Source organism: Enhydra lutris, unplaced genomic scaffold (assembly GCF_002288905.1).
Source record: "Enhydra lutris kenyoni isolate GAN:26980312 unplaced genomic scaffold, ASM228890v2 scaffoldscaffold5, whole genome shotgun sequence".
Lineage (NCBI taxonomy): Eukaryota > Metazoa > Chordata > Mammalia > Carnivora > Mustelidae > Enhydra > Enhydra lutris.
Genome location: NW_019154089.1, coordinates 54,407,588 through 54,434,744, shown reverse-complemented (window position 1 = coordinate 54,434,744; position 27,157 = coordinate 54,407,588). Strand labels below are relative to the sequence as shown.

Here is a 27,157-nt window from a genome sequence, read left to right as displayed (position 1 = left end):
CATGACTAATTGTCACAGTACTAATTTACTCACCTGTGGAATTTTCAACTTCCCCATCCTGCTGTCAAGAAGATGCGTAGTAATGGAATAAAGGTTTAAAAATGCTGAACGCTATGAAACATTTCCCTGATAGTCCAGTAGAAAGCTTTCATGAAAAAAAAAAAAAAAAAAAAGAAAAGAAACTTTCATGAAACCATGTGTTTGGTGGCTATGATTACTCATTGCTGGGATTAAAAAAATAAATAAAAATAAAAATTCTGGTCATATCTACATTTACCTGGTAGAATAATAGGAGACAAGTGAACACATTATTCTGACGTAGAGAAAAAAAAAAAAAAACTCTGATCAGATTACCTAAAACATGTTTCTTTTGTCTACATTTACTTAGTAGACATACTAAAGTTAATTACAATTATGTTCTACATTACAAAGCACTTCACTATTTAAGGAAATATTTTTTTCCATACCGGATCGTACAAAGAAGAAGTAATTTGTTGGATTTTTTTCAAGAAATGTGGGAAAGTCTAGGATGGAGATATAGGTATGTTACCCTAATTACATGAAATAGTAAACCACATGGTAACATCTTCGTTAGACAATCTGGCCCAAGGATTTTTTTAATGTGAGGTTATGTTCTTGAAAATTAATATTTGTCCTGGAAAATTATTACACACAAGTATAATAGCTGACTTTTCTGGAGATCCCGTAGTCAACTGCATTTGCTGTGATACTGAGATGTATTTGATGCACCTGTGAAAATCACACAAGAATTGTGTGACCAATTTTTATATGTCTGCTTGCCTGCTTATGATACAAGTAAACTTTAGAGATGAAAGCCCAGGATTTCCTAAGGAAATTTAAATAAAATTGCCCATTTCATTCCTGTCTTCTGTTATATATAAATTCTGTAGGTTGCTCATTCCCCCATCCTATTGTGTTATTAGGTCAGATGACGGGGCAAAAGCTTCCGGGTCAAGTTTGAGAAACTCTGTATTAAATGTAGGCTTGCATCACTGTTACAAAATTTCACTTCAGAAACTTCAGTATGCTAGCATGCCTTCGGAAGAGAAGACAGCGTGTGGTCTTTTCCAACCCAACTTGACCCAGACCTGTCTCCCCCAACACATCTGTGAAGCCAAGAGTCTGAACAGACTCTGCCTTGACGGGCTGATGCATCACAGGTACTCAGTACCTTCTAGCGAAACTTCAACATTATCCACTTTCAATCGAACTGAAAGTGTGTGTGATATTCTTTGCCTCCGACTTGTTCATGAGGATAAATATGCAAATGGAATCCGAAACACAGACTCGTTTCTTCTAACCAGATCTCAGCCCACATACTCGAGAGGAAAAAAGAGTAGTGAAATAATCCACTCTGGCATGTTGACCTACAGCAACGCAATGACTTAAAATAGGATTTTTAAGTGATAGAAAAGGAGAAGGGAAACAGCAGCTTCCGACTCGGCACATGCCTTCCACTTAGCATGTCTGAAAGAACATTTTCCTCATTTCAAAATTGATAGCCAACTTATTTTTGTTGTTTTGCTATTCAAATTTCTTCCTCTTTTTCCAGAGCTTATTTGCTCTAACGCTGAATTTTAAGCATCTCTAAAAATGTTTGATATGTTATTATTCTTTCCAGATACCTTCTGAGAGCCAAGCGAAGAACATTAAGGAAGAAAGGAAGAATGATGCTGGAAACAGTGCCCTGAGAAAAGACACTTCACGGAGCAGGGTACCCACCACCCAGAAACCGGACTGAGTCATCAGAATGAGAACTTACCGGTACTTCTTGCTACTCTTTTGGGTTGGTCAGCCCTACCCAACTTTCTCAACCCCGTTATCTAAGAGGACTAGTGGTTTCCCGGCAAAGAAAAGGGCCCTGGAGCTCTCTGGAAACAGCAAAAATGAGCTGAACCGTTCGAAAAGGAGTTGGATGTGGAATCAGTTCTTTCTCCTGGAGGAATATACGGGATCCGATTATCAGTACGTGGGCAAGGTAGGATTCCACTGGGCACTTTGACGTTCTGGTTTTAAAGCTGAAGAAATTACTTCTAATAAATAGACAGGGAGGATGTGAACTATTCCCCCAGTACAGTAAGAATTGTTGCTTATCTGGTAAGACTTTTTTTTTTCCACTTGAGTAGTTTCGGGATGAAGACTGTAGCAAGAAGTTGAGAAATGTTAGCAATGCAACAAAGAAAGAAACGCTTCTGTTGAGAAAGAAACGCCCACAACCATCCACATAGGATTATCATAAATCCTTTAATTTTTACTTTAGCTTGAAAACTGTGGTCCGGCTATTCTATAAAGTAGGATGTGTTAAAAATAGGAATAGAGCGATTAAGCTGTAAGGGAAGGAAGGTTCCTTTTTTCTCGTTCTGAAAGCAAACATTTTGAGCGTCAGTCCTTTGGCCAGGTTCAGATTAACTACTTCTTAACACGGCTCCCCGACCGTGCCATCCTTTCCGTGACCAAATGGAGCCCTTTGTCCTGAAAACCCACCACCTGCCTCCGATTTGGTTGCTGTACTGTTGCTGCTGCTGTGGGGTTTGTCTCGTCTCAAATAATGAGCAAGAGCCAGGCATTTCAAAAGCTTGTGATTTAATTGCAGCAAGGTTCACAAGAGAGAAAAATGGCTATGCAGGGGTGCTATTTCCAAATATCATCTGACCATTTTATTGAGTCTAGAAAGTAGAATGAGGAGGCATCACTTGTGATAGCCCTCAGAGATTACTGGAGCCGAGTCAGGGAAACAGCTCGGTTATACTGTCTTCATGCGTTTCACTGAAATTTTATCATCAGTTACATTCTTGCTGCAGACGATCTGCATACTGCAACGATGGGGGAAAAAAATAGGGACACGGATTTGTACTTTGTAGGTTCTGTGTTTCAAAATATAGTATTGGTAAGAAGAGTAATTGTCACATACCCTTCATACAGAGAATGAACATAATGGAAATGATAAGATGTCTTTGTTTATGATTACAGCTATGATTTTGAAACAGCTACATCAGGATACCACGCAAGTAGCATAAATTTTGCAGATTCCAAGGGCTGCATGTTCACATTTCAATCTGTTACCAAATATCCCTAAATAAGAAGGTGTGAATATTCTCTTTAAGTATTAACCACTATAAATGAAGGAAAACCATCCATAGCTTGGGCTGAGGTAACCAGGCATTGTTCCAATGAATGAATTATTAATGTGGAATAAAGTAGGAGAGGAAGTATTCAGTGAAGGGGTGAACATCAACACTGATCCCCAAGGGGTTAGCCTTGTATTTGATGTGAAATCCACACGCTGTGTGACGGCTGAAGATAGTCCCCTTCTTTATACTTTACCCCATTTCCTTGTGAAGTCTGACAAGCAGGAACTATATTCATAGAGTAATGGTTGTAAATAATGATAATCACCTTATAATCTTTAAAACACTTTCTACAATGCAAATAACACTATTGTCATAGAAGATTAAATTGTTTTAAATGCTTTGTCTAAATAATTGAGCCCCCCCCCTTTTTTTCCTTTCTGCTTTTTCTTCTAAAGTTGTGATGTCAGTTGATATCAAAACTACACGAGTTCTTAAAGAAAGGCTAGGATATTTCAGGATACTAGAAGCGGAAATAGATAAAACTGCACCAAAATCAGTTTTACCATGATGATTGTGAGAGGTAGTATTGCCACGAGGAAAAGTTTCTCGAGCTGCGGACTCAAGCAGATCTGAGGCCTCATCGATGCCCTGCCATTCGTGTGGCCCGGGGCAGGTTGTTAACCTGCCCAGGCTTTTGTTTCTTCATCTAGAAAATGCAGGCAGCAATGCCAACCTCATGGAGTGGCAGCCTCGTTAAAGTGAGACAAGAACTAGGGGCTGGCACATAGTAGGTGCATAAAGGTGTTCTTAATATGGGTGAGAACACCCACTGTATACGCTCTTAATAATAATCTATCTGTAATGCACTGAAGCAGAGTATTGATTTCTGTATCATTGCAGAAGTAAAAGGAGGTGATTATGGGATCTCTCAGTGGGTGGAAAATGTAGAGGATGGTGGCAAAATCCCTTCCCAATCAGAGCTTCGATGTAACCATTTGGAGGTGGATATTTTATTGGCAGCTGGATGCTTTTCCCTACCTCACCCCCACCTCCTTGAACGGGTGACACATAAAAGAGTATCTGTTGGAAAAAATAAATAAATAAGGCAAGGGCAATCATTGAAGTGGTCGTGGTCCCCGCATGGCTATGACAGATGTGTAAAGAGGTGTTTTTGCTCTGTTAATAGGGCATGTCCCCAAATCTATCTTTGGCGTTATGTTTTATCAACATGAGAAAGGATTTGAGTGTAATGTGTTTTAACCACTAAATTAAAAATAGACCCAAAAAAGTTTAAGTAAAAAAAAAAAGTTTGTTGTTCATGTGGCAACAAGTGGGTCCACTTTTAAAAAGCTCTGGAACAAAACAGACACCTGATGCCGAGAAGTGGATTCACAAGGTTAAGAAACTTTTGGAAAAAGACAAGAAAAAACAAGATTAGACTGTAGCAGAGGTTCCAAAACATTCTTGGTTCACAGCGCCCTTCTTATCTCAAGAATTGTTTTCACAGTGTGCTTAGGACGCAAGAAATAGATCCAAACACCTTAATAGGTATTTATATTCTAAAAAATAAGTAGCTCTTTGGAAAAAAAAAAAAACAGCAATTAATAGAAAAAATATAGAAGAAATAACCCCAGTTCCTTACTTACAGAATGTGGGCATCTGCTGGGCACTGTACAACTTCTAAGATTGGACACTGCCCCTCGTTTCCTTTCCATATTGATTTTGCACTGTACTCAACACAAGTTCTATGGGGACCCAGCTTTACAGACCTATGACATCATCGAAAGGAGTGTAGCACCACCTACTGTTGAAACTGTGAACTACCCTGAGCTAGTAATTCACAAGGGGTCTGACAGAGCCCAGGTATTTCTGTATTTCCCTTGAAATTTAAAAATGCTTCCTGGCACCAGGGTGGGCTCCCCAGGATGCCTCGGTATGCACTCTGGAAAGCCCTGGACTGTAGCTGTGTGGGCACTTAAAGGTGTACAAAGGACAACAGAACTTTAAAACGTGGGATTAGCCTAATTAAATAACAATTACTTTGAGTCTGTCCTTGGGGCCTGAAAGGAAAAAGATTGATCTGTACTTGGAAGGAACAGAAGCATTAACAGAAGAGAAGTCATGCCTCTGAGCAAGTAGCTCTTAAAGTGGAAGAAAGAACTTTTTACATTATAAGCATCTGTTTCTATTTTATTTGTGTTCACTGGTTTCCATGATTTGTGGTTAAGTCTCTAGGGTTGACAGTGATGAAGGTGGAGTGAGGAAAATGTGAGAAAGGGCGGGAGAAAAAGGGCTGTCAGGTGTCAAAGGAGAAAAGAGGGAGGGTCACAGAGCAACCAAGAAGTAGCAGAAGACAGACTCCTGAGGCTAGGCTAACAATAAAGTGAAGAGACAAGAACACGCTTAAAACATGGAACACAAGCCAAGGCGACAAGACATCCCTCCTCTAGCCTTCTGAATGCTCCCCAGCATTTCGCTGTGTCCTTCGGCAGTAAGATAAACGCAGAAACGTGAACTCAGCCGGGCGGAGGCTGGAAGGATACACTTCCTGTGAGTAAGAGTGGGGAAGGCCGATTCTACTGAAATATTGACAACCCAGACTCTGATTTATGAGAAAAGTCTCAGCACCTCTACTCACCTAAAAAGGGCGGTGGCAGGTCTGGGTAACAGGGAAGGAAGGAGTTGTCCTGTCCTCGGTAAGAGCTTGTGGGCTTAAGAAACAGATCCACATACAGATGGTGGTTTTTCTAAAATGCCTGACCATCTGGGGCAACTTTTAGCTGATTTAGCATAGGCAGCACCTGTGTCACTGGGCGCTTGTTGGAAATGCAGAATCTTGGGCCCTCCGTGAGATCTAGGAATCATACTTTGCATTTCAACGAGAGCCCCCAGTGAATTGTATGCATATTAACATCTGAAGAGTAGAGGCTTTTAAAAATGCCTTGGCCCTGGTCTCACCTCCCCAGAGATTCTGTCTCAGTTGGTTTTTGATTATTGATGATTCTAATATGCGCTGGAATTTGAGAACCACGGCCTTGGCATCATATAACTGGCAGGGATTAGAACAAATCGTGGCATGTTCAGTGATGAAATGGGCGTCCAGGAAGTACTGCTGGAAACAGGAAGGAGAGGGGCCAGCTGGGCTTGGGGTAGAGCAGAGCTTCCCCAAGGAGGTGATAATGTTGGAAGCACTCTTAAAGGAGCAGCAGGTGTGAGCTCACACCGCAGAGGGAGAATTAGCAGGACTTCCCAATTTATTAGATGCAGAGAAGTTTGAAGAGTCGGGGATTTCAAGATTGTACAGTCAGGAGAGTGGAGTGTCGCTATTGCTGGCACAGGAAATGGAAAGATACATGTGTTCTTGTCAAGGGGGGACAGGAAGAGTATTTGATTTTACACGAAATCCACCCCGGTTATCTTTGGTTTCTGTAAACTTAATAGGAAAGTAAGGAGGAAGCGTCATCATCTCACATTTGCAGAAAACCCTTGCCAGCTTTGCATAATGTAGCAATTCCTTGGTGATGATTCATATATAATCTAAGATTAAGTTCAATAAGAAAAGAACAACACAGGTAAACGGAGATTAGATTTTAAAGATGGGCACTCATTAACACAAAGATGAATCTATTTAAAACCGCAGAACTTTTTGCAGTTTCAGGCAAAAGGTTTGCACATAATCATACAACAGCCCATAGCAATGATGATTTCCCTTGTCTCCTGCATTTTATCCTTTACAATGTTCTCTATGCTCTCCTTCCACACAATGTATACATAAGACGAATCTCCATTAGAAGCCTTTGAGGTACTTCTACTTTTAGTAGCATACCAGGAGATCTGTTTTTAGGAACGTGACAAACTGTGTATTTTCATAGATATTTTCTGATGTTACCTTTTTGGAAGTTGATGAGGGTTTTCTCTTGTGGAGTTTTCCCAAAAAACAGATACGCTGTGCTTTTTTAAACATCTCGAAAACTGGGGTTCTATTTGAGGCTCTAAACGTACAGGTCTTCCTAACACGCCTTTCTCTTGAGTCTTTAAAATTAATGTCTACCCAGTTCAACAAAGCCACTCATCTCAGGATAATCAGCCAGTAATGTTTTAACGGCCCATAAAAATGAAAGTTGTCAGCCACACACACCTTTAAAATTAGGAATGAACAATTATTTGTTCCTATAATCACATGATCTGAATTTGGTACACATGAAGCAATATTATATTCACTCTGAAAGACCATTTAAAAGATGATATTATTAAAATATTGCTTTCTTGTATTCCATTTTTTTTTTCCTGAAAACATAAGTTTAAGAGTAGAAACCTCGAGGTGCTAATTTGAAGGGGGATTCAGAGAGTCATTTAATCACTGTCACTTCAAACAGCAGCAGCAGATTAAAACATCAACATTGGGGGCACTTGGGTGGCTCAGCGGGTTAAAGCCTCTGCCTTTGGCTCAGGTCATGATCTCAGGGTCCTGGGATCGAGCCCCGCATCGGGCTCTCTGCTCAGCGGGGAGCCTGCTTCCTCCTCTCTCTGCCTGCGTCTCTGCCTGTGATCTCTCTGTCAAATAAATAAATAAAATCTTAAAACAAAACAACAACAAAACCATCAACATCGTCACAACTAGCATGTCCTGAGCCCTACTCCGTTCCAGACACTCTGCTCAGTGCTTCAGGTGTCTTATCTCATTGGGTCCTCACAGCAACACTAATGCTGAGGTAAGATTTATAGCCCTGTTTTATAGATGAGTAAACCAAGGCTCAGAGCACTCAAATATTTCCGCCTTTTATCACTATGAACATTCCTTTTACTTTTTCTGGAATACATCAGTGATATTGAAAATAGTTACATGTGCGCATTTTAAAATTAGATATGCAATTAGCAGTCTTTTTGGTCATCATGATGAAAATGTGTCTTTGCTTTTTATTTCCCTTGATAACCTCTAAACTTTTATTCTGGTTCAAAGCCCTGCAATAATCTTTTCTCCCTGAGTCAGGACAAGCGCCTTGGGCACATCTTTCTTCTTCATCATTTAAATTTAATGCTCAGCCATTTAACATTTTTATATTTCAATTGGTTAGTATATTTAAGAGACCATGCACTGGCTGGTTGAATGTACCTTAAAAAAAAAAGTTTTAAAAAGTAACTTCCCGACTGCTAATATTGGCAGTAATCCTCATTGTGTTTCCACTGCCGCCAACTGATTTCCTTTTCTTAATGGCAAAGGCTTCAGTTTGCTATTTGATGCTAAGAAGATGTCCCGTGTGACAGCAATTCCCTCAGTCTTCAACATTCCCTCTCTGCACAGTTGCTCATGTGGAGAGCAGAACAGTTAGAAGGTCTGACCTTGGTCATAAACCCAAAGGCAACTGTTCGATTGCCCAGTCACAAAAGCAGAGTAAAATTTAGAAAGGCAAAGAAAAAGAAGGTCCCAATCCCAAATCCTCCAACTTCCATGTCATTATGACTGTGGAATCCTATATCCCCCTGCTTGTAATGCAATTTGTTGAACAAAATGGAGGGATCAAGGTGAATAAAAGAGAGTTAAGGATTCAGATCCTTTTTGTTCACACTGATCTATATTACCTCCATGCTCCACAAACTGAACAGTTCTAGAGGTTGTTGGAAAGTTATAGACACTCTGCATGTTCATTATAACAAATCCCCTCCCATCTCTACTATAGACATTGCTAAGTTTTTACTTACTGATTACCTTAACTTGTTTGTACTATTATTAAACAATATAGATGCTTGGTTTGCAGAATGTTTTTGGTTTTTGTCGTATTGTGGGTACATCATAGGAGATGGCAATATAAATATGCAAAATGCCAACATTCCAATTAACATTTCTTTTCATATCAAAATCCTTAATTATCGTCATCCTTAATTAATTGAATAATCCTTAATTATCAAATAAACTTTATTCCAAAAATCAGATAAATATCCCTGACTAATTGGTAATCAACAGTCAAAAGATACTTAAACCACTGATTTTTTTTAATCTCCATTGATTTGAATGACAGTAATTTAAATATGAGAAGCCAAGAATATATTGTCACCAGAATTATAAGTTTAACTTTAAGAAGGCCTTATCTCTCCCATCAAAATGAAAAGATGTCTTCCTTATGCTCTACCCTCTTTTATCAAAAATAAACAAGTTTTTTTGGTAGGAGTTCTCCCTTTGGTAACCTTCATCAAATCTGACATTATGTTTAGATGTTAATGTGTCACCAGAATCGAAAGAAGGCATCTTCTGTTGTGTAGATGTAGGCTGCTGGTAGCAAATTCCACCTTCCTATAAGCTTTTATGTTGTCAATTATTACAATGACCATGTAATATAATCCTCATGAGCATGCTAAGTATATCAGTATTCTTCGCAAACCTATCTTTCCATCTGGAATTAAAGAAGAGATTGAAAGAAAGTACAGAACTCCCCTAAGACAAAGAGATTTTTTTTCTTATTGCTCTTTTGATAAATAAGTAGAAGGAATAGATATTCTCAAAGGTCAAGGTGAGGAATCAAATTTGAAATTACGTGAACTGGCATAGAGAAAAGCAGCATGCCACAATATTTCACCAGGAAAATAGTTACGGTTTCTTCCAGTTTTCCATTCACAGAGAATACATACACACACACACACAAGAGAAGAGAGGCATCTTAAAAGATTAAAATGTATAGATGTGTGAAATATATGAATAAATATTTGAGGTGAATTGGTATGTTTCAGAAGACCCAAAGGCAGTAATGGGGCATAACAAAAAGCTTGAAATATCAGTCTGAATGTGGGATTTAATGGTGGCTAGAGGACACTGAGATTGGAGTTAAGAAGGCAATTGAAGACGTTATCTCAGCTAAGACATTTTTGAATAGATCTGGAGAGAAAATGCTTTTCATTCATCCGACAATTATGCACTGGAGAGTGTTAAGTTAATAGCCAAGGAGGCTGCGTATGTCTGCGCCCCAGCTACACTGTGACCACCTGCATAATATTGGGCAAGTTATTTAACCTCCCTGCCCCCCCATTTCTTCCACTGTTACATGAGGGAGTAAGAAAGTTACTGAGGTGAGGATTTAATAAATTAATACACAGAAAGGGCTGAAAACAGGGTCTGGCATATCATACTCACAAAGGGAAGACCATCTAGGAAGGGAAGGCACCTTGCAATCAGGTGTGCCCTCAAAGAACGGGAACAGCGAAGGGAAGGAAGAACCAAAGGTGCCCTCGGGATTATTCCCCGAATGTTCAGTCTCCTTCCGTGAAGTCAAGTATGATGGGCCAGAAGACGGTGCCAAGCAGCTAAGGCAGCTGCAGATGTGACTCATAACGGCAATTCAGAGAACTACGCATATATAAAAATATGGTCTTCCTCATTATCCCAACCAAACTAAAAATAAAATGTGCACTACTCTTCACGTTATTTGATGATCCTGGTAGATTTTGTAGATCCTTCTATTAAGGCTATTTATTATCTCATTTTAAAACATCATCACCTTACACCACTATTTGGAGTTAATATTATTTAAATGGCTGTGAAATGTTAAGGGTCTAATTAGGTCTCATCATTTTTCTCAATATAAACTTGAATGCATCCAACAATGCAAAAAATTACTATTGCACTTAGGGTATACTCATGTTTTAAGTTGAAGTAACCATATTAAGTTGTTAGGTTGGAATTAATATCATAATCTCCTTATATTATTGAACCAAAGTTTTACTGAGGGAAAAATCATTCTTGACTTAATTTCTTACCCTGAATGCTTCACCTTTTAAAGAGTGAAATAATTAATTCTTTGTTTAAAGTTCAACTTTGACCTTTCATATTGAGCAGTGTTCTATATTGGGTCCCAGGGCTCCTTTTTCAATTAGTACTTTAGATATTGAATTTGAATCTTTTCACATACTCATATCCTTGTAAACTCTGCAGGACCCTAGAGTACATGTTTTATTCATCTATGTATCCTTAAAAGTGCTTGGCACAGATATGCACCTTGGAAACAGCCAAATATTACTTGAATTAAGCTGCAATGACTAAAGAGATAAAAACCTGCCATGTATCTAGAAGTGTTTCCCAGTTTATTGGTGTGCATAGTTTGATATGGATATTGCTGATAGTGCTTTGTGTCATTGGGTTGACAAGTGAATATCTAAAGTCTTTAAAGTTCAAGGATATATTAGGTAGTAAACATATAAACCAAATTTATTATATCTTTCCATGGAAGCTACCTCTGGAAATTTCACATCAAGATGACACAAATATTTTATGGTACAATAGGAAAAAGCTCAAGCTACCTTAGTGCAAACCAGAGAAACTGAAGACAATACAGTTGTATGTGCATAAACAAGAAAGATAAAAAGAGAACATACAGGAAATAATATCATATTGTAAAAGTTCATTCCTTTAAGACTTTTACAAATGAAAACCAGACAACATTTATGGTCTCAGTTTAAGGAAGTCTGAAGCAAAATGGGGAAAAGTAAGAGCTGGCCAATAGAAAGAATATTTTTCTTAAAATTCCTAGGAAGCTACATTGTGTAGACAATTCAAGTGTGTGGTAAAAAAGAAATCATTTAAGACCTGAAAATGTTGATTGCCATGATTCACACACACAAAAAATCAACTATGGAGAAAAATGTGATGATACAGGGAGAGAAAAATTCTATATAATGACTAATTGTTTTCTTTATCAAGTATATAGTCTCCCAATCAACATATTTTGAGTTCTCAGGGGGAAAATAATCATTTCTGGAAAATAATCTCATCTTAACTCTTTCTACCATTTATATACAAGTACAATTCAGAAGAGAAACAGAAAAGAGGAGATGCCAAAAAATTCTGCTTTAACGTACAGTTAAGCAAAATTTTAGCATGCTTTATTGTTTTCTTTCCACTAATTGTAAAGCATAAGACTCGGGCCCATTTCCTTACTTAATCTATAGTCTAGAGCTTCTTCTCCTGCCCCCTCCATCCCCAATAAGGGTAACTACCCCCTGGAAAGCAAACTTCCCCTTTAGAAATCAAGCAAGGCAGAATGAACTATAAAAAATTACCTTCTTATTCTATTGTAGCTATTTTCATCCACTTTTATTGAGAAATAATTGACATACATCACTACCTAAGTTTAAGGTGTAAAGTATGATGGTCTAATTTACATATATTGTGAAATGATTATTGCTACATTAGGTTCGGCTAGCATCCACCTTCTCATACAGATACAATAAAAAGGAAGAAAAAATTCTCTGTAATGAGATAATTTATATCTTTTTTTAACATTTTATTTTAAGATTTTATTTACTTATTTGTCAGAGTGAAAGAGAGAGAGCACAGCAAGGGGAACAGCACGCAGTGGGAGAAGCAGACTCCCTGCTGAACAAGGAGCCCGATGCAGGGCTCCATCCCAGGACCCTGAGATCATGACCTGAGCAGAAGGCAGATGCTGAGCTGACTGAGCCACCCAGGCATCGTGAGACAATTTATATCTTGAGTATTCTATCCATCTTCCCAACTATGGTTATCATGTAAAAAGAATAAAAAGGGAGGAGCTATTTACCTTGTGCAAAAGCTCTGTCTGATCTTGGTGATCGCTGACTCACCTGCCTCTTAAAGGAAAATGCTTTTAAAACAAAATCAAGAAAATTAAGTGACTTGGTCAAACTTAAGTGGCATTATTTTATTCCATTTTCTCTCCCTTTCAACAGTCTAGGCATCACTTACTAGAGTTTTAAAATGATAATGCCACAGTTGGAACTTTACTACAACGGCAAACCATCAGGTAATTTCTAAGGAAAGGGAGGGTGCAGGATGGGGAGAGACAGAATAGGAAATACAACACAAAAGAAATTACTCCCTGGCAAGCAAAGGTACTCCAGATAATTTGTAATGAGATAAAGAACAATGGTAATGTTTTCTTACATTTCTTACATTTCTACCAGGTGCTATGATTTATGAAGCGCTCTTGCAAACAAGTGTTCCTTGAATGACCGCACAAGCACACCCCCATTGAGCAGGACTAAATCCTTTCGGGTGTGAGAAAACAGTCCCAGAGGGGTTAAGAGACCACTGTCACTACGTGCAAGTGACAAAGCTGGGGCCAAAGTCCAGCTTTTTTGATGTATCTGAGTCTAATACTCTTGCCTTACACCACATTATTAAGATATTAGAGTAGCAGAAAGTATTTTAGACATGGTGGGCAAATGAAACCATAGCATAAAGGCTTAGGAGTTAGAGCTCTAGAAGAGTCCTCCAATTCATGCACTAACTTACTATGAGAACATTTTCCCCAGCCTTTATTGAATACATATAGGATGCTCAAGATTTAAGAATTTAAGAATTTGAACAAGAAACAGTCCCTCTCTCAAGGAAACTACTTGTTTTATAAAAATATAACTTTTAACTTTTTAGATCCTAAGAGTCAATATAAGAATATTATAGCCAATATATTTCTTACTTCTGAAGAAAAATCCATTTTGGGAAAAGCCCATTAGCTAGTGAGAAATATTTTTTTAAAAATTTCTGCCATTTCAGTCATCCTGTCTCAAAGGTCTGCATTCATCTGTTAATATTTCCTTCCAAAGTGTATGTGTCAGAGTGAGAGGGAAATAAGAGAGGGGGGCACAGGGAGCATGTGTGTAGGTATGTGTGGGCATGTGTCCTTAGATTTGGCAATTTCTAAAGAGATCACACCTTAAGGCAAAGAGGTAAGATTGTTACTGGTGAGTTACGGCGCCTTACTAAATCAACTTTTGACTGGGTATCTGGCTCTCAGCTTGATTTACCACTGGCTTTTTGAAAATGAAAATGTTAGACTAAGCAGGAGCTGAGACTAATGTCGTAGTCTGCCAAAGACCTTGGACTTCCAGAGTCAAGCTAAAGGCAATAAACAATGCCTTTTTGGGGAAATAACTTCATGCAGTGAATAAACCAAAAGGCAGTTGTTTAATTGATAAATCCCAAATGAATAATAACATCTATTACAGTTTGTATCATTTGTGCCAATAGAATTTACAAATAACTTAGCCTGGGGTCTGATGTAATAAATACAATGAATCCAGAAACGTTCGTAATCATTGTGGGGAGTGCTGTTTGGCTGTATGCTCTGGTGTGAATTAGCATAGACATTGGAGTTCAGCAGATCTTGGTATCCTTCCTGGCCATGCCCTAAACTTTGGGTAAGTTACCTAACCTCCCCGACCTCAGTTTCTCCGGAAACAAACAAACAAACAAACAAACAAACAAAAAAACGGAGAAAATAAAGGTTAGCTCCTGGAGTCATGAGAATTAACTGACGTAACACATAACACTTTCTTGCGGTACGTGACACACAGTGAGTGCTGGTCAAAGGTGTGTTCTACACTCTTTCCTGGGATTCTTGAGGGACCGCATTCAGTTTGGGTCTACCTTGAATTCCGAAGATAAAGAACTACCCTGCCTTGTTTTCTACAGTTGCTGAAACAAATCACCACACACTTAGTGGCTTAAAAGAGTACAAACTTAGTATCTGACAATTCTGGAGGTCAGAAGTCTGAAATGGGTTTTACTGGGCTAAAATCAAGGTGCCTACAAGATGTCCTTTTGGAGGCTATAGGAAAAAATCCGTTTCCTTGACCTTTTGGGTTTCTAGAGGTTGCCTGTGTTCCTTGGTTCAGAGTCTTCTTCTCCTTCTTCAAAGTCAGCAACCCATTTTTTTCAAATCTCTGTCTCTCTGTCTCTCTGTCTGTCTGTCTGTCTCTCTCTCTCTCTCTCACACACACACACACACACACACACACACACACACACTGACCTCTATGCATCATCACATCTCCATCTGACTCCTACTCTCCCCTCTTTCCCTTATAAGGACCCTGGTGATTATATTAGACTCACCTGGGTAACCGAGAGTCATCTCCCTGTCTAAAAACCTTTATCTTCATCACATCTGTAAAATCCTTTTTGCCAGGAAATGTAACTTCCTCACTAGTTCCAGAAATTAGGACGTAGGCATCTTTGGGAGAGCTATTATTCTGCCTACCACAACTATTATAGCACACAAGTTTTGTTCATTTTATAGTTACTCTGGTACTTCTGACATTAAATTCAAGGTATTGAGTGTAAAAGATAAATGTCAAGGGAATTAATAAATTTCTCCTGAGTTTAGATTTAAAATTCTTTTGCTTTTAGCACTTTGTCAGAAGTTCTCCTCCACATAACACAAGGTCTGTTTCGATGGTTATTAAATCTAACAAAAGATAAAAGATTGAATTGAGTGGGGTTATGTGGAATCTCTGCAAATGCAGAATCTGTATGGTATTATTTGAATTTATTTTAAAAGTTACAAGGTACACAAATGAGAAAAAAAAATGGAAGCATAGAAAGATGATAGACTACAGATAGATGGATAGATAGATAGACAAACAGACAGAATTCAATCAGTGGTTCTCAACAGAGGCATTTAGTCCCCCAGTGGACATTTGACAACATCTGAAGACACTTTTTGGTTGTCATAACTTGAAAAGTCCTAGAGGTATCTAGTGGGTAGGGGACAGAAATGCTGCTAAACATTCTATAATGCATAAGATAGGTCCCACTATAAAGAGTTACTCAGCCCAAAATGTCAGTAGTGCAGAGGTTGAAAATCCTGAATGAGATAGATCTTTGTAATTCAGCACTTGAAATATTGTTTGGGGGGGGGGTGCCCAGGTGGCTCAGTCGGTTAATCATTCTAACTGTTGATTTCGGCTCAAGGTCATAATCTCAGGGCTCAGGGTCGTGAGATCAAGCCCTGACTCGGGGTCCACACTCAATGGGGAGCCTGCTTCTTTCGCTCTGTTCCTCTCTCTCTGCCCCCCCCCCAAAATAAGTTAATTAACTAATTAATTAAAATATGGTTTGGAACAGAGTAATCCTTAAATGGATGTTCATAGGCCTGAACGTAAACACTCAGAGATAATATTTATGTTATGCTTAACAGAATACTGACTCAAATGATGCTCTTGCTAGTGGTACAATGCTAAGAAATTACTTAACTCTTACCTTGCCTCAGTTTCCTCATCTTTTAAGAGGAAATATGAAGAGTTTCATGATGAGTAACAATTTATATAATCTATGTAATGAGGTCAGCACATTTCCTGTTCCACAGAATAAGCTTAATAGATGTCTCCCATTATTTTTTTCCCAAATCCCAGTCAGACCAGTTGCCAAATTGATGAATCATATAGGAGAATGCTTTAAAGATAAAGTATTTCCACTGTTATAGAAATCAATCAAATTATTTATACTGAATAGGAGAATATAATTTTTCAGGTCATCATGGAAGGCAACATAGTATACTTGAAAAAGAACGTGGGATATGGAGGCAGCTTGATCCTAAGTTTTGTTAGAGGAAAAGAGATTTTCTAGATTCTTTTCGAGCCCATTTAATGTATTAAGAGATGGTCTACCCAACTAGAACAAAACTCACAAATTCCATTTATATATATAGTCACCAAAAATTATCGGTGCCAGGCTCCGGGCTGCGGGTCATGTTTCCACTCCCATCGTCTAATTGACTTTTAGTAGGAACTGGCTCTTCCTCCCACTGAAATCTGTTTGGTGGGGAATTCCTAAAACCAAGGGAGGATTTCACAGTCCCGGCCATTAAACACAGAAACGCACAGTCCTGTGTGTGTCTGAAGTCCTTTCTACGACCTTGAGCTTACATATCTGAAGACCCTGGGGGAAGAGTGGCAAGTTTGTGGGTTAAAGGTGAAAGTAGACTGGTTTTTTGTCCATTTCCTTTTGAGGCAACCATGTGGTGAAGGGGCAGCCCCTTTTTGCTCCCAGGAGACCTCCCGGGCTTCTCCAGGGCAAGAAAGGGGTGGATGATGCCATAGATGGTACCTATCAAAGACAAAGCTACCCTGTAGCCAGGACCACAGGAGCCAAGGGCAATGGAAGAGTCAGAGGCAGATGTCACGGGGGTTTCTGATGACAATGAGGCAGGCAGGATGGAGCTACGCAGCTTTGATCTTGGAGAACAGAGATCACATTTCCACCTGCCAAAAAGCACAGATGCCACTGAGGAAAGTAGCGGATGACAGAACTTGTCTAGAAACCAGTGGGCTAGAGGGCAAGACAAGGACTGCCCTTAACTCCAAAGCCCCCAAATTTCCCTCTAACACAGGCCATGTGAGTCTCTTCTCTTTATATACCCAGATGGTATGTTAGACTGGGTCAGGGGCAAAGGGAGAAAGCGGAAACCAGAAAGACTGAGATTTATCTAAATGAGTTATCTAAAGAGACTCTGTTATTGAATCAGGTAGCCGTTATTGGATTGCATTAAATTATTGACTCGATGTGCAACCTAATATTGAGTTCCTAATACTCAATGGGATTAGAGCTTAAGGGATAAACTATAAAAAAAAAAAAATAAGGAAGTTGCATCTTCCCTTGCACATCTGAGTGCAGTGTGCGCAAATATGTGGCCAGCAACTCAAGGGAAGGCGTGTTTCTATTTTAGCTGACTTTATTGCTTTTATTACCCCAGGCACATTCTCAAAGCCTCCTCTGATTTTCTCCCACACTGAGTCTGGAAACCGTGCTACGTGCTCATGCTGGATGCTCAGTCATTTTTCTCCCATCAGTAATGTTACCTTCTCCAAGAAGTCTTCATAAACCCTCAAAGGGCTGATATATTCCCTGACTCCCCCTTTGTGCAATTTACAAGTGCCTTTTATGCCATTCTCTGGCTTTTTATTTACCTTATTATTCCTAATACTTAATAAGAGTACTCAAGTGTCTAAGTTCTGCTTTTATTCTGAGTCAGTTCTTCCAAGCCTAAACTGCAAGTTTGCAGACGGCAAGTGTGGTGTTTTTGTAATTCACTGTCTCATGCAGCTCTCCAGGCCCATACATGTTTTTCAATGGTCTTAGTTCATAAAGTTAAATTAGTTTTATTATGAAACAATGTTTCTGTGAAATGGAGTATTTTCCATTCATCATCTATTAGTTTTGGCGACAGAAGGATATTTGAAATATAGCTCAATAAATCTTGAAGCTTCTTCACCATTAACAGGTGACTTCTGTCCGAAGACTCAGTGGACATACAATGGTTAATGTACTTGCTGGATTTCTAATTTGTCTATTCTCTTCAATAAACTCAATAAAGTTGGCTTTATTATTGTATTAGGATTTTTCTTGGTTATTAAAGAAGTGTTTTTAGATCTGAGGCAATAACTTGGATTCCTCCCTCAGACTGCTCAGAATAGATCATGTGCCTAATGTTTGGTTGTGACTGCCAAGTGATCTGGAACCTTCAGGAATGTAGAATCTTGGTACGTAGAGTTATACTAAAATCAAGTGAGACAGGAGATGGAGGACACTAAGATTTATTGATTGCTTTCTATGTGTCAAAAACCTTCACTGATTATTGATTATTTTGTCCAATTTTATCTTTACAACACTCATTCATTCATTCTTTAAAATCATTCATTATTGAGGACCTATAATGGACCAGTATGTCAGGTGCTGAGAATACAGAAATGAATCAGACAGTTTGGGTACTTTCCTTCATGAAACTTCCAGTGTAGCTATTTGCTGAGTGAAACATGGAAATAAGTCATCAAAGAGATAGACTCCGCCAATGGCTAAGTGGGGAATAAATCAAGAATGTATAGCAGAAGAATCTAACTTAGACTAATAGCTTACTTAGGGAAGGCTTTCCTGAGGAGATAGAGGGTACGCAGACCTGATATATGAGTGGGATCACCCGGGTGAAAGTTGTTCAGAAGGACTTTATGCCAAGGGGACCATATGCAGGGAGGGCGAGATATGAAAGAGACTAATGCATCCTTTAGAAACTATAGTAAGCAGAGTATGCTGAAATAAGGAGTATCAGGGAGAGAGTGGAGGCTGAGGAGGCTAGCAAGGGGGCAGAGACCACGGTGTACTTTAGAGGTCACGTTAAGGAGTGAAGATGGGCACTTTTATCCTGAGAGTAAAGAGAAAACCCTGCAGGATTTAATTAGAAAAGAAATGGCATACTCAGAGGTGGTATTATTACTGTTTAAGTCGGGCTAGTTACAACAAAGAAAATAGACTGAGAGGAAGCAAGACAGGGTGTGTTTTAGGAGAGCCTCATTGCAACAGACCAGGGAGAAATGTCAGGGACTTGGACCGGGGTGGTGGAAAGGAAAACAAGTAGGTGAGTCGAGATAGATGTAAGAGGTAGAACTGACAGGAGATTGGTGTCTTAATGAAGTGGATGATGGAGGCAGAGGGGAGGATCTAGGATGACTCTGGTGGCCTTCACGGAGATGGGACATACAGAGGAGGAGCAGGTTTGGAGAGAAGGTGATGGAGTCAATTTAGAAGTCCTGAGTGTAAGCTGTCCAAGAGACTTGCCTGGAAATCAAATGCATCTTTGACTCTGGATCTTGAGAAAATGGTCTGCCCTGGGGTCATCTATAGATTTGAGCATCAAGGGCACAGAGATAATATTCGAATACAGGAAAATAGAGGATGATCTCATCAGGGGAGAACATGAGAAATGAGGAAAAAGACAAGGACCTAAGACATTGGCCTAAGGGTGACCAACTTTTAAGGGACAAGTAGAGGAGAAATAACTGGCAAAGTCGATTATTCTGAGTTCTATCTTAGAGACGACAGAATGAAACTAAGCTAATCTAATTAATTTAGTTAATTAGCAGGAAAGTCAGAATTCAGACCCAAATCTTTCCACCTTCTGAATACTTCATATTTATGATGTGAGGATGATTTATTGAAGCATTTCTCTGAGTTAGGCCTCCTGTGAGGCATTTTACATTCGTTATTTTATTAATTTTCAGAGCAATGTCCTCATAAACTCAGTATGGTTGTTATTCCTATCATAGAGATGAGAAAACTGAGACATGGAGAAATTAACTAAGGTCCCCAAAGTTACAGCTGGTAGCTAGCAAGCATTTCCATCCATCTCTCTCTCTCTCTCTTTTAAGATCTTGTTTTTTTTAAGTGATCTCTACACCCAACATGGGGCTCAAACTTACAACTCTGAGATCAAGAGTCTCATGCTCTATCAACTGAGCCAGGTACCCCATGCCCATTTCTTTCCTTACCCTGGTCCGTGTTTTTAACTATTGTGATTGTACTAGTTAAGGCAGTGGTTCTCACACTTGAACACTCATCAGAATTACCTAGAGGACTTCTTAAAACGCAGATTACTGGGGACTCCTGGTTGGCTCAGTCAGTTAAGTGCCTGCCCTTGGCTCAAGTCATGATCCCAGGTCCTGGGATTGAGCCCTACATCCTGCTCCCTGCTCAGCAGGGAGTCCGCTTCTCCCTCTCCCTCTGCTGCTCTTCCTGCTCATTCTCTCTCTATCTCAAACAAATAAATAATATGTTAAAAACAAACAAACAAACCCAAATATTGGGATTGCTGGAAGGCCCCCCCCCTTGAGGTTCTGATTATGAAGGTGGGAAGGGCCTGAGAATTTGCCCCATCTCTAACTAGTTCCAGCAACCTGCCCCAATAATGTGCTGCCATCAGCGTTTTCACTTGTGAAGCAATCATCAGATATAAGTTAGTTAACTTATATTAGATCATTAGCATTCAAATACTGCATATTAAAATATACAACATAAAATTTTATTGAAATATATTTTTATTTACCTGGCCCTGTAATCTCAAAGCAGAATCTACTTTTAATTCCTGCCATGTACTTCAAGCAAGGTTGAGTGTCTTCCTTGTACAAACTCTACCCAACAAGCTCTTCACAACCTTCACAATATTACGTATCATGCATTGTAGATATAGATATAGATATAGATATAGATATAGATATAGATAGATATATAGATAGATCTATTTCAGTGAAGCCTCAGTTTGTCCTAACTTGATTATAGCCTTATTTTCTTAATTTAAAATAATATTCAATCTAGTTAACAAAATTGTGTTCTCTCTCTCTCTCTCTCTCTCTCTCTCTCTGCTGTCACTCCAGTTTCTCCCGTTCAGTCCCATTCAGACACCTTTTCACAACTGTTCTTGGACTGCCCTATGCTATATCTGACTGTCATCCTTTACCTTTCACAAATGGCCACATAGCCTTGGCACTACATTCTATAAGCATATTCACCATAATCTAATTTTTTTTTACCTCCGCAAAAAAATCCCATAACCCCTTTCGGGCCAGTGTGGGTCGTCTCCCAGGTGTGTCATGGAGGTAAACTTTGGTTTAGACTCTGTTTTCTGTCTCAGGGATGCATATGCTTAGAAGACTCAGTTTGATCGCTGACTCAGCGACTCAGTGACACACAGGTAATGGGCGGCATCAGCTCATTTCATAAACCACTAACAATCAGCACGATTAGTGTTATACCTTTGAAGTGGAGTCCAAATCCAGTTGAGAGCTGGGACGCAGAGGCGGTAAAAACAGCCTGGCACTGCTCTGGCATGACCCTCCGCAGGGCTGTGTCTGCAACCCCAAATCCCCATATTTATTTTTCAATGTGTTGCACTTAGAAATAACAATAAATCAACAGAAAAGCAAAGACCACCATCTCCTTCTGAAACAAAACGCTACAGGTACAGTAGTAAAAAGTCCTGCCAGCCCCGGATGAGATGTGACTTTCTGAGGAAAGTGGGTAATTTTTACTTGATGGTGAATCGTTAAAAGTGAGCCAGATGATTAAACTTAATGGAACAGCCACATTAAACTGAAATTAGTAAAAACATGCCTCGGGCAGCCTGCAACCTTTTATTTGTTGTTGTTTAACTTCTGCCTTTTACAGTGGCCATGATGAATGACATCACAAAAGAAAAAATCCAATTAAAATCTAAGTGCTCAATAAACCCCTAATATCTGGTTGCCACCGCCACTTTCTCTAGCACTCATGTCTTCTGTTTCCTCTTTTCCTCAAGAAGAGAGAAAAGAACTGGCCCCAGGGGAGTTCGGCAGAAGGAGAAAGAACACACAAAGGCTTCTGGAGGTTTCTGCTCTCTGCACTCTCTCAGACAAAGGCATTGCACTTCGAGGGGAATGAGGTTAAATTGTTTTATTATCAGACAACGCCTGGGTAAAGAGATGCATTTTCCCACTAGTTTTCAAATACTGATAAATCAGAATAGGGATCTGGAGAGCAATCCTGTTCATACTCTTAGTTGGTGTCTCCACTGCCCTTTCATACCGTCTCGGGTGTTTGTTCTATAAGTCATCGGAATGGTCTCTCCTGACAGCTAAAAATAAGTTTCTGATTACTTTTACCTGAATAAATCTTGTGGCCAGATGTGGTAGTCACCTACTAAGTGTGCAACAATTACATATTGAGAGTGATGAGAGAACCAGCCGAGGGAAGTCTACAATCTAGCGGGAGGCAGAATATCATTCATCACGTGGAAAGACAGCACTTGCCACCCAGTAGAAGAATACTAGCTTTTGATGACAGATTTTGCCTTAGAGATACCATGTGTTTGTAAAATTGGGTTTTCAAAGTCCTTACAACAAAGTTCTCAAAGTCAAAATAAGAGTCAGAACACGCTTATTATGAATGGGGAGCTAACAGGAATCGTATCTTAAAATGTGCTTTTACTGCATACTTACATAGGAGTTAATATAGTATTTGTACATGGTCTCTAATTAGATCTTCCTGATAGCCTTGTCCTGTGCTTCTATTATCCTCATTTTATTGATAAGGATCTTGGCTCAGGGAGGTTAATTGACTCTGCTATGATCTGACACGTGTGAGGGAGACCAAATGAACACAGCTCCTATTTGGGACTCTGGTGCTGTGCCCCCCACCCTCTGCCAGGTTTGCTAACCATGGTTGCCCGGAAGCCAGATCCAATGGGCAGTGATGTTGGTTTCATTACTCATGAGTTAATGAAATCGCTTTTTAAGAGCTCTCTTCAGTCATTAGAATTTGACAATGGAGAGTTAAACTTTCCCCAGTGGCTCTTTCTGTGTAATCATGGTTTCAACATTTCCTTAGCATATCACATTACACAAATCATGGAGTCCTCTTTTGTTTTACATTTCTTACTGAGTTCGTCTCACTTCTAAGCAATTCCCTCCCTGTTCCCATTTATCTTCCATTATTTCTGCCAAATTGCTTTCAAGGCTACTAATTGTACGAATAATATTCTCTTCCTCAAATTCTGCTTTTAACTAGCATTAGCTGTGTGGCGTTGGACACCGTTTCCCGATCTCTAAATAAACATGGAGGTTGCACCGAAGAATCTATAGGGCCTTTTCTTGTGCTCAAGTTCTAAGCTTCTGACTATCACACAAGGTGTACGGTTTTGAAAACACTACATAAATAGAAGCCTCGGTTTTCTTGACTCAGTGATGATGGATTCAGTTAGCTCATGGTCCCCAAAGTGTGTTTCTTGGAAAACTGTCCTCAGGAATTCCCACATCCAGAAAGGATTCTTCATACAAGAAAGTTCAGGGAAGTTAGAGTAAATAAAATCAAGTAGTTTTGAACTGTAGGCATTCACAGCCTTTAATACGTTAATGTACACTGGGTGACACCCAAGAAAAAGACAGAAGATGAAGTATTTCCAAAACTTATGGGAGCACAGAACCCCTTTTCCTTAGCATTTTATAAAAATAAAAGTTCATGAGATACACTTTCAGAAAGGCTGGATTCGCTTATTTTCAAAGTCCTTCTTTGGCTTGAGAGTCTATTTTCAAATGTGCTTGAAGACGCTACTCCAAGCATTTCATGTAGTGTTAATTAACGGGACACCAAGTTGGCTTACCCATTGCTACTATTGCCATTCTTGTTGTAACATGGCCCATATTCTGTCTAGACAGAGATGAAATAAGGTTTAAGGACTAGCTACCTTCCCAATAAACTACCTCCTCTCTGTGTAGCTGATGCTTATAACTAGGATTTTAAAATAGTTCTCTTCCATTTTCACTTCTGTAAATTTGTGAATAGGGTTCACTTATCTGAAGACCTAAGAAAATTCCTTCTAAACTTTTTCTGAGATGGGAAAAAGGGAACCAAGGACACTACAGGAACTCAGTGCTCTAGAAATCATCTCTGAGAGAGGCAATGTGGGCACATCATCAAAGTTAGAATCATTCTCTTCCGTTTCAATGGTATATTAACATTTCCTTAATTCCACCTTTAACCCAGATGCATTTCACTGACAGTCTTACCAGAGCCTCTGCTTGATGATCGTCAGGGAACCCACTGCTTCATAATGCAGACCATTCCACTTTAGTCTGGCTCCAGTTTTTAGAAGATCCTCACCTATATTCAACGAAATACTGAGTAGTAAATATTCTTGTTCTCAGTGACCTTGTAAATTGCCTAGTCAAGGGATTTTTTTCAAGGCACTGTTCCTAACAACACAATGTATCTCAAGTGCTTTGAGTTGAATTTCGTAAGTAATTAAATAAATATCACATCTTCCCAGAAAAGTCATTATGAACGCCATCATATAAGACTCAAGGAGGGACTCCTGGGTGGTTCAGTCATTAAGGGTCTGCCTTTGGCTCAGGTCATGATCCCAGGGTCCTGGGATTGAGCCCCCGCATTGGGCTCTCTGCTCAGTGGGCAGCCTGTTTCTCCCTCTCCCACTCCTCCTGCTTGTGCTCTCTCTCTAGCTGTGTCTTTTTCTGTCAAATAAACAAATAAAATCTTTAAAAAAAAAAGATTCAAGAAGACTGGGTGGTTCCCTAAATTTACCAAGATAGGAACATACAGAGGTAGAATGTACTCAGGTCTCTGTTTCAAAAACCAAGCCCCTTTCTCAATAGCATATCACTTCTCTTGTATGTCCAGACACATGAAAGAGAGGAGGAGAGTGGATTTGTAAAATCTGAATGCTGCCAGGAAAACAGGAAAATAGTGAAACTAGTTTCATTCCAGCCAAGTTAATGTGTCCTTGGGCATCTTGCTATTATTACTCTGGCTTTTAGAATTCCCTTCTCTAAAACAAGGATTACTACATTTTCTATAAGATCTGTCCCAGTTTTGGAAATTCCTGTGATTGGAAGGAAACATTCATTAATGAATGGCATTACTATTGAGAATTTAAGTAAGTGAGAAAAACAAAACAAAACAAAACCCAAACCGGCATCCCTCAGAAAGGACTGAATGAAAGTTGACATAGCACGCAAGCATCATAATGACAAACAGTTTAGAATCACATGCTTGACTTTTATTTTCTTTAATTTTTTTTTTCTACACTAGTTACATTCAGACCAGGATAGAGGAGATGGATCACTTAAATATATCCTTTCAGGAGATGGAGCAGGAGATCTCTTCATTATCAATGAAAACACAGGGGATATACAGGCCACCAAGAGGCTGGACAGGGAAGAAAAACCTGTTTACATCCTTCGAGCTCAAGCTATAAACAGAAGGACAGGGAGGCCAGTGGAGCCTGAATCCGAATTCATCATCAAGATCCATGACATCAACGACAATGAACCAATATTTACCAAGGATGTTTACACGGCCACTGTTCCCGAAATGTCTGATGTTGGTGAGTGAGATGCGATTTCAACCATACAATGTTTCTCCTCTAGTACATCAACCGAGTAAAGGATCCTAAGAGTGAAATTTACTAAGTTGAGTGAATTTAGATGCTAAATTCTTAAGCTATCCTATTTCAAAAACTTCCTTCATGACCTTTTTGTAAGTGCACCTGCGTTTCCTAATATTATTCTAGCCTCATTTTATCATTATCTTTAAGAAAACAGTATTTCCTATAATGATGAAGGGATGAAAAATGGCAGGCAAGAACAGGAGGAAGAAAGAGACATCGCCTCAACAACTTCCTGCCCCCCAGGTGCCCACTCTGGTTCCTCAGGCTGAGCGAAGCAGCCCTCTCCACCTCTCTTAGCACATATTGGTACTGGGCCTGAAGTGAAGATCTTCCTATTGTAAAACAAAAGCCTGAATTTACAATCCAGACTGAAGAGTAATGACATTTGCTTTAATTAACTATGTATTTGGGAAAGAGACACAAAGAAAATTTAAAAAAAAAAATCTTTAAAACAATGTGCAGATGATGATGTCTAGGGGATAGATCTTTTACTAAGTGATGGAAATTAAAAGGTATTCATGACATTAATATGATGAATTAATATTTTGTGCACAATTCTACTACAAATTTTAAAATTAACAAGTATGGCTTTAATTTGCTTAAATTGGGAGAAGGTTAATAGAATTTAAATTTTAAAAGATCATACTGACATCACACTTAACTACATTAAAATACTTCATGGGATCCAGTGACAAATTTTAAGCTACTTGTGTAAAGGGTTATTTTTATTTTTATTCAGTGTCAACTTCAGAAGGGCTAAATTACATAGTAATAACTTTTCTATAATCCTGTGAGTCAGATATCAGAAACGTTTTAGGTCACAGTTCCAAGACTTGGAAAAACCTAATCCATGGAAATGATTGTAAACCCTCTAAATCTTTCTCATCAAGAAGTCGCTCATCTCATTACTTAAAGCCACTCAGTTTTGTTAGAAAAACCACAAACCATCAGCAAAGCAAGAGAGAGGGATTAGAATTTTAAAAGGAAGATTTGTTAGGAAAAAAATATTTTTCTTCCACATAGTAAAAGGGAGGAAGAATTAATGAAGCACCTCTCATGGTCAGCACCAGCCAGGAAAACAGTTTCCAGAAAACAAAAGTTGACATGCAAGGTGTCACTGCACAACTATAGGAGGTGCCATTCACTTTCAAAGCCATGATAGAATTAATATGTATTACAAATATTTGGGGATAGCTAGAAGTAACATGTCTTGAGGAAGGGAAGGCTTTCTCATTTGTACACAGGCACAGTTATGTTCATATTAACCATTAGCATGAATTAACACATCATTGTGATGATATAAAAAGGCATCTTGAGGTGCCTGGGTGGCTCAGAGGGTTAAGCCTCTGCCTTTGGCTCAGGTCATGATCTCAGGGTCCTAGGATCAAGCCTCGCATCGGGCTCTCTGCTCGGCAAGAGGTCTGCTTCCCCCTCGCTCTCTTCCTGCCTCTCTGCACACTTGTGATCTCTCTCTCTCTCTCTGTCAAATAAATAAATAAATAATTTTTTTTTAAAGGCATCTTAAAGAAATTATATCATGATTGTGGGACAGCAGCA

The 27,157-nt window shown here is 39.2% G+C and overlaps 1 protein-coding gene across 1 annotated transcript in view; it reads left to right on the top strand.

Annotated features, from left to right (window-relative positions):
* The first annotated feature begins 1,648 nt into the window (after positions 1–1,648).
* LOC111140953 (cadherin 6) overlaps positions 1,649–27,157 on the top strand; it is a 49,949-nt gene continuing 24,440 nt past the window's right edge. The window contains exons 1-2 of the mRNA XM_022493225.1: positions 1,649–1,999; positions 25,243–25,537. Of these exons, the coding sequence (XP_022348933.1) occupies positions 1,772–1,999; positions 25,243–25,537 (523 nt within the window). The 5' untranslated portion in view covers positions 1,649–1,771. The remainder of the gene's footprint in view (positions 2,000–25,242; positions 25,538–27,157) is intronic.